The following is an 8,748-nucleotide window of genomic DNA, read 5'->3' on the forward strand; positions in this document are numbered from 1 at the left end:
GAGTCCGGAGCGGAATTAAAAACACGACATTCATTTAAGGTCATCGTGTGTTTTGTGAGCAAATGCTTTTGCATATTCGTAGTGTTTCCTCCCTTAAATGAAATATCTACTTTGCAAGTATTGCAAGTCGCCCTGTTGTCTTCCGTTCTTGTAAAGTATAACCAAACTTTTTAGCGTTTTAGCAGCCATGTTTCCTGCCAGGTAAATGACGCTCCGCAACGTGGTGATGTCATTCAGGGCGACTGGAATCGATAAGGGAATCGTTTGCAAAAATGGCAAACAATTCCAAGGAATTGAAACAGTGGGAACTGGTTCTCAACAAGAACCGGTTTTCAATACCCATCCCTATGCTTCACATTACCTTGTTGCCTCAGTCAGCTTTTCACTGAGAGTATGTATGCATATGTGCCTGTGTCCATGCATATGTGTGCTTAACTTTACATGCTGGTAACATCTTTCTATAGATCCATAAAGGTTTTATGACCAGCAGGCTTGCCAGCAGGACTGTTTCTCTGAGTTACATGTTAACCTATAGCTGTGTATTAGCAAGGTCAGACAAAGCAACATTATCTCTCTTTCCAGTAGAAGTTGCTGGTTGCCGTTTGCCATGTATTTCAAGGCTAATTAGCCTGTAATAAAAAGCTAATGACAGGGTGTTTAGAGCTGACAGTAAGTGGGACTTCTCTCAAGAGAATGATGCTATTTTTTTGTGTGGCTGATGTGGTGTGTGTGGCAGACATTTAGCTGACACAAGCTTGTGGGATTTGCTGGTATAGTAACAACATAGCAATTATGCAGCAGAATGATGAAAAAATATTTTAAGCTCGCATTGTTTACAGTGTTTATAAGAAGATCTGAAGAGATGGAAAGTTTGATGAATAATTATCATTTTGAAACTTTTATATCCTCAGAAACCACATCTGTCCAACAATGACAAAATAATATCAAATACAGCTCAGAACTGTCAACTGTTTACATTTTTCAGCAGATGGAGTCTAATATTAAGCTTAATGCTTAATGTTGTGTACTGTTGAATGAAAAAAGGTACTAAAGTTTTTTCTTACTTCTTTTAATTAGACAAAACTGGCATGTTGAGGTGCCCAATTCTTACAGAGGGATATTTGCAGCATTTGAATTAATATAGGCATAATATAGTATATGTTATAATTATCAGAATACAGAACTCATAACATGCAAGGGTTAAACCTTTACTACAGAGCTCGTTGTCCACCTGCCTATCTGCAGCTCACTCTGCAAAGGAGCTGCACCCAGCTACATTGGAGGACTTTTTAAGCATGAACTGTCTTTTTAAGGTCATGCCAGGGCATCTCAGTTAGATTCAGGTCAGGACTTTGACTAGGCTACTGCAAAGTTTTTGTTTTCTTTCTCTTAATCCATTCAGAGGTGGACTTGCTGGTGTGTTTTGGATTGTTGTTCTTCTGCAGAACCCAATTGTGCTTCTGTTTGGGGTCATAAACAGATGGGCAGACATTCTCTTTCAGGATGTTTTGATAGGCAGCAGAATTCATGGTACTATTTACCACAGCAAGTCGTCTAGGTCCTGAGGCAGCAAAACGGCCGCAGACCATCACATGTATTTTACTGTTGAAATAACGTTCGCTTTCTGAGAGCTGCGTTATTTTACACCAAATATTATGGAACACACACCTTCTAAAAAGTTTAACTTTTGTCTTATCAGTCCACATAGTATTTTCCGAAAAGACTTTAGGGGTTCATCGAGATGTTTTCTGGCAAAACTGAGAGGAGCCTCTATGTTCTTTTTGCTCAGCAGTAGGGCTGCCACAAACGATTATTTTGATAGTCGACTAGTCACCGATTATTTTTGCGATTAGTCGACTAATCAGATCATCATCCATTGGACGTACAGCGTACAGCTTATTGCACCAGCAGCATCTGGTCTTATATAACTATCATTAGCTTACAGCTTGAAGTGTTTGTGCTAACTAAAAATAAAGACAAGATGGTAGTTTATTAATTTTTAATGAAATTTGCAGATTGTTTCGGTGAAGTTTAATAAACTCCTTGCTTTCTAAAATATAACAGGACACCGGAGTATATTCTCCAGCGTCTCACACTTCTGATAATCAGCTGTCTGCTTGACAGTTTTAGCTGTGCAAAAACTATAACTTTAATCTCAGCCAAACCGATTTACTCAGGAACAAATAAAATACTAAAGAAAGCCAAACAATAACATTTTTAAGTTATCTAAGTGACTTATATATATGTGTAACCTGACTAGCAAAAGACGACGGTGGGTTTGAAAACGATTTGCCGGGAGTCCGGTGTTCTCACGGCTCTAGTTAGCCTTGCCCCCGCCTAGCTAACGAGCTAGTGGGTAACAGACGTCTCCGAAAACGTCGGAGCGCTTTTGAAAATATGTGGTGTCTTGATAAACTGAGCAGATATTTGAGGTTTAAACATTCTCGCCTGAAAATATGTTAAACATTTATTTTGTGACCCAGAAAGAATAATAAGAGTAAAGTTAAAACTAACTAGCTGCCGCCATTGTTGACAACTGCGCTGGGCTGCACTATGAATTCTGGGACACAGCTTCTTCTTCTTCGGGGTTTAACGGCAGCTGGCATCCTTGTACATGCAGTGCTGCCATCTTCTGTTTCAGTCCGTTATTACACTCTTAAATCCTACTAATCATTCCTGCGTCCTTTGTGATCTTACAAAGCTTCAAACGATGCGTCGACTATTAAATTAGTCGTCGACGATTTTAATAGTCGACATAATCGTGACTAGTCGACTAATCGTGGCAGCCCTACTCAGCAGTGGTTTTCGTCTTGGAACTCTGCCATGCAGGTCATTTTTGCCCAGTCTCTTTCTTATGGTGGAATCATGAACACAAAGGCAAGTGAGGCCTGCAGTTCTTTGGTTGTTGTTCTGTGGTCTTTTGTGACCTCTTGGACCAAAAATATCCCAGGAGCTGTGGTCTTGGGGTAAATTTGGTCGGCTGGCCACTCCTGGGAAGTTTCACCACTGTTCCATGTTTTCGCCATTTGTGGATAATACTGTGGTCTGCTGGAGTCCCTCAGCTTTAGAAATGGCTTTATAACATTTTCCACACTGAGAGATCTCAATAATTTTGTTTCTCATTTGTTCATGAATTTCTTGGATCACAGCATGATGTCTGGCTTTTGAGAACCTTTTGGTCTACTCGACTTTGTCAGGCAGGTCTTATTTACGGTATTTCTTGATTGAGAACAGGTGTGGCAGTAATCAGGCCTGGGTGTGGCTAGAGAAATTGTACTCAGCTTTCCAAAGATGTGATACATCACAGTTAATTTATGATATAACTGTGTGCATCAAGGTGCTTTATGTTGTAAAGTAAAGAAATTACAGTAATACAAACAAAACAGAGAAAACCCTAACAATCATGAGCCAGTATTTTGGCGACGGTGGCAAGGTTTCTTCCTTCTAACAGAAAAAACGTCCAGATAAACCAGGCTGGAAGACAGGACAAAAACAGGCTGTAGAAGACCGCCAGCGATTAATAATAACTAATCAATAAATGCAGAATGAGTGTTTCTTCTTCACTCATCTTTTTTCAGTCCGTTATACCTCTGTTAGTTACACTTCTAGCAATTTTTCAGCTTCCACTGCTTTGTCATTTGCCATTGCTCCTTTTGCGAGCGGCAGCTGTCTGCTATAAATTTTGGCAGAACCATGCCTTTCAGGAAATGTATTGAGACAGCAATAAACCTAAAATTGTGAACTGGTGTCAGATGTTGCAATGACAGAATCCCTTAAATTGTTTCTACTCCAAGTACAAATAGGGAAAAACAACCATTTGTATGTATTATTACTGTATTAGCTTAGATACGTAGTGACTCTGCCAAAAGTGAACAAAAACAGATTGGAAGGGTTATTTCAGTACTGAGGCATAATTAGTGTGCCTCAGTTGACAGTTTAATAATGTCAGAGAAAAAGAAGAAAAAGTGATATTTTCTGCATTTCTCTTAGGATTATCGTCACATTTTTCACTCACGAATGACTACTGAATTTTATTTAAATGCGCACTCAGGTTTCAATTTGTATTGTTTCAATTTGGGGGCACTGTTGCCAAGCTAAATAGGTTTACTTTCAACAGAAAGTAAATACTCTTTCAGAAGACTCGGAAACCATCTGCCTTTCCACTCCATCTCTTTATCCCTTGTGGAGAAAGTGCTTAGTCACCAAAATGCAGACTATTGTGGTAGTCTTACAGCTACAGCATGGCTTTTACTGGAAAAGGTTTCAGGCCAAAAGTGCAGATTGGCACATACTTGTGGCTGCTTACTTACAGAACACAGTATTTTCTTTTTTAATAAAAGAGAGAACACTTTGAAAAAAGTAGCTACTTTGCATTTGAAACCACATCTGGCTTACTTTTGGTGATATTACATGGTTTTGAAATATAGTACTGCAATTTTCAAGTAATTTAGAAAATGGGTTATGATAGGGTCAAAGTATAGTAGCAATTTGTCTCTGCAGTTATGTTCTATAGTATGTTGATGATGATACAATTCTTCCTAACCATATAATTGTTTTGTTCCTTGACAAACAACCACAGCTTTTTTTTTTTCTAAAAGTAACAGTTGATTGTCGGTATCCACATACTGCACAAGGATGATGTAAGTTTCATTATGGCTGCCAAGTAACTGCACTCAGCTCGGTCATCTCTTTCACCATCTCTACTCCTCTAATGGTTAACTATGGCTATTAACTATGGTTAATTGGCAGAGACTGTGAATGAAAAGAATCCCCCCTCCTGTTGCTGACGTTTCTCTCTATGTCTCTGCCTTTCTTTTTCTAGACTGCTTCAGCATGGAGTTATGATGGAATGGATATGAATATGAGCCAGTGGGAAGGCATTCGAGCCCCTCATCTCCGCCTGGCCTTGCTGCTGCTGTTGGTATTCTTGAAGTCACCACTCTGCAACGGTCAGAACACCCATGGGGCTCCTCAAGATGAATCTCACTTCAGCTTCACTCAGCCTGTCTACCATGCCACAATTTATGAAAACTCAGCAGCACGCACCTATGCCAACAGTAAAATTAAAATGGGCATCCACCTCGCCCAGCACTCCTGGGAGATCCGCTACAGAATCACCTCAGGTGACGATGACGGTTTTTTCAAGGCAGAGGAGTATGTACTCGGAGACTTCTGTTTCTTACGCATAAGGACTAAAGGTGGTAATGCCGCCATATTGAACCGAGAGATTCAGGATAATTATGTATTGACAGTGAAAGCTTCTGTCAAGGGAGAGGCTCTTCTTGAGACCTGGACTAAAGTCAGTATTCAGGTTTTGGATATGAATGACCTCCGGCCCTTGTTCTCTCCTACCACATACTCCGTCACCATAGCAGAGAGTACCCCTCTCAGAACTAGTATAGCACAAGTTACTGCCACAGATGCGGATATCGGTTCCAATGGAGAGTTTTACTATTTTTTCAAGGAAAAAACTGAACTGTTTGCTGTACACCCAACTAGTGGAGTGGTTACTCTCAGTGGAAGGCTTAATGTCGATGAGCAGAACCGTTATGACTTAGAAATTCTAGCGGTGGACCGTGGCATGAAGCTTTATGGAAATAATGGTATCAGCAGCACAGCCAAACTTTTTGTCCATGTAGAGCGTTTAAATGAACATGCTCCACTCATGAATGTCCTCACACACAGCCCCTCATGGCTGGATAAAAATCTTGTGTATGCAGTGGTTACTGTTGAGGACCAAGATGAAGGCTTAAATGGAGAAATAGATTCCTTGGTCATTGTAGGAGGAGATCCGTCAGAGCAGTTTTTTGTTGACAGAACTAAAGAAGGAGAGTTTGCTATTAAAGCCTTTGAGTCAATAAGTCAAATGTACCCTTATGGCTGTAATCTTAGCTTGCAGGCTAAAGACAGGGGCACCCCACAGAAGTTATCTGCTGTTGAAGTCATCCAAATCAAGGTCGAAAAACATCAAAATTCAGATGCTAAATTTATGCAAGAGTTGTATGATGTCAGTTTAAATGAAATTTCACCTCCAGGTACACTTGTAGTGGCTGTTAAAATCACACCAGAACCTGATGATGCAGAATATATCTTAACAACCTCTGCGGATTCATCCTTTTTTCAAATGAATACCCTAACGGGTGTAATCTCTACTGCTCGCTGGTTCACTCAGGTGTTCCAGGATGTCTTTAATCTTGAAGTAGTGGAAATGGATAGTAATCTCAAAGTTAAAGTGAGGGTAACCATTGAGGATGCCAATGATCACACACCAACATTTGCTCAGTCCTCTTATGAGGTTTTTGTTAATGAAAGTGTACCAGTTGCAACCAGTGTATTAACAATTTCTGCAGTTGATAAAGATAAAGGTGAAAATGGATACATAACTTACAGCATTTCCAGTCTTCAGCCATTACCCTTTAAAATCAATCAGTTTTCTGGTGTTATAAGCACTACTGAAGAGCTGGATTTTGAATCCTCATCAGAAAGCTTTATGTTCATAGTCAGAGCATCTGACTGGGGGTCTCCTTACAGACGAGAAAGTGAAGTCAATGTAACAATCCATCTAGAAAATGTAAATGATAATCAGCCATTGTTTGAGAAGGTAGCATGCCAGGGGATTATTCCTGAGGATTTTCCAGTAAATGAAGTTATTACTACAATGTCTGCAATTGATATAGATGAATTAGAGTTAGTGAAATATAAGATTATTTCAGGTAACGAACAGGGGTACTTTGACCTCAACCCAGATTCAGGGGTTCTTGCACTGCAGCATTCTCTCTCAAGAGCCCATCCAAAGAGTGGTTTATTTAGTTTAAAAATAACTGCCACTGATGGTGAGAGCTTTTCGGATCCTATGTTTGTCAATATCTCAGTTGTTTATGGAAAATCTTCTTCCAAACGTTTCACATGTAAAGAAACAAATGTGGCTCAAAAATTAGCTGAAAAGTTACTGAAAAAGTCCAAAGCTAGCAATAAACCTAAAATTGAGGAAGGTTTTATTGACCTTTTTTCTGTGAATCGGCAGACACCCCAGTTTGACAAAACATTTCCCACAGATATTACTGTGCAGGAAGACCTTAAGGTAGGCTCAAGTGTTTTCAATGTGAATGCCTATGATGGGGACACAGGTTTCAATGGTCAAATTCTATACTCTATTTCAGATGGAAATATTGATAACTGTTTTACCATTGACATACAGACGGGACTTATCAGTGTGTTCCTACACATGGACAGAGAAAAAAGAGATCGCTATCTCCTCAACTTAACTCTCTATGACCTTGGCCTTCCACAGAAAAGTTCCTGGCGGTTGCTTACTGTCTATATAGAAGATGCAAATGATAATGCACCCCAATTTTTGCAAGAAGGAGGCTTTAGAATTGTCATACCTGAAAACCTAGCCATAGGTACTGACGTCATCCAGGTTGAGGCCATTGACAAAGATCTTGGGCCCAATGGCGAGATTGTATACTCTCTTTTGACAAGCACCACTCAGTTTGGTATCAATTCCACTAGTGGGATATTATATGTTGCTGGCCAACTAGACAGGGAGTTTGTCTCTACGTTTAACCTAAAAATTGAGGCTCGGGACAAAGCGGAGAAAGGAAGCCAGAAGTTTTCTGTAACCACACTGAAAATCATTTTGGAGGATGTAAATGACTGTCCTCCACTATTTATCCCTGCTGTGTACAGAACCAGGGTTCTGGAGGATCTCCCAGTAGGAACAGTTGTAGCCTGGTTAGAAACTCTGGATCCAGATTTGGGGTTGGGAGGCCAGGTTCGGTACTCCCTAGCCAGTGATTATAATGGATGGTTTGAAGTAGACAGGGCAAATGGAGTTATTCGACTCACAAAGGAGCTGGACTATGAGACACAGCAGTTCTACAACCTTACTGTAAAGGCCAAAGACAAAGGAAGGCCTGTTTCTCTTCTTTCTGTTACCTTTGTGGAGGTGGAGGTTGTAGATGTGAATGAAAACCTCTATGCCCCATACTTTTCTGATTTTGCTTTGACTGGATTAGTTAAAGAAAATGCCCGGATTGGAACCACTCTACTCCAGGTCACAGCTAATGATGATGATGCTGGCAGAGATGGAGAAGTTCAGTACTCCATTCGAGATGGGAGTGGGCTTGGAAGATTTGCCATAGATGAAGAGACAGGTGAGTTTTCTTTGAAAATGATATTGCGTGTCATGCTTTTAGTCATGGCAAATGAGAATTATTGCATAACAGTTTGAATTATGGTTTTAAAACACTATATGGTTGTATAAAATTGTCTAGTGTTGTAACGTTCTTGTTACTGAAGTGTATTGTTTTAACTAAAATAAACAAAGAAGTCAATACAGCGTGAGTTGGGGAACACAGTATTGGCTGTTTAGTTATTTTCGCATTATTGTTAATACTTTAACTGCAGCTTTTAGAACACCCAGATAATAATTTATTAAAATAGTCCCCGCTATAAGTAATGAATATGGAACATGGAATATGAAGATATTGTGCAATAAAAGGTAGCCGGACCAGGACACAATGACAAAAAGTGGACTACTGGATCAAAAAGGCATAAAAGAACATACCGTATTTTCATGACCAACCCTAACCCACTGTACTAAAAGGCGCAGTCTCGGTTATGTGTGCCATTACTGTATTTAACACACACATAAGGCGCACTGGATCATAGGGCGCATACAAGTACCGTATGCGTATTTAAAAATAAAGCGGGAGCAAACCTGAGTTCGGTACCTTACTCACATTT

General features: G+C 39.9%; 1 protein-coding gene across 1 annotated transcript in view; it reads left to right on the top strand.

The window, feature by feature from the left end:
- LOC102197077 (protocadherin Fat 3-like) overlaps positions 1-8,748 on the top strand; it is a 206,721-nt gene that overhangs the window by 60,253 nt on the left and 137,720 nt on the right. Inside the window, exon 2 of the mRNA XM_013914977.1 lies at positions 4,823-8,156. Coding sequence (XP_013770431.1) covers positions 4,850-8,156 — 3,307 coding nt within the window. The 5' untranslated portion in view covers positions 4,823-4,849. The remainder of the gene's footprint in view (positions 1-4,822; positions 8,157-8,748) is intronic.

The sequence above is a fragment of the Pundamilia nyererei genome, unplaced genomic scaffold (genome assembly GCF_000239375.1).
Source record: "Pundamilia nyererei isolate P.nyererei 1_Seehausen unplaced genomic scaffold, PunNye1.0 scaffold00243, whole genome shotgun sequence".
In the NCBI taxonomy this organism is placed as follows: Eukaryota; Metazoa; Chordata; class Actinopteri; order Cichliformes; family Cichlidae; genus Pundamilia; species Pundamilia nyererei.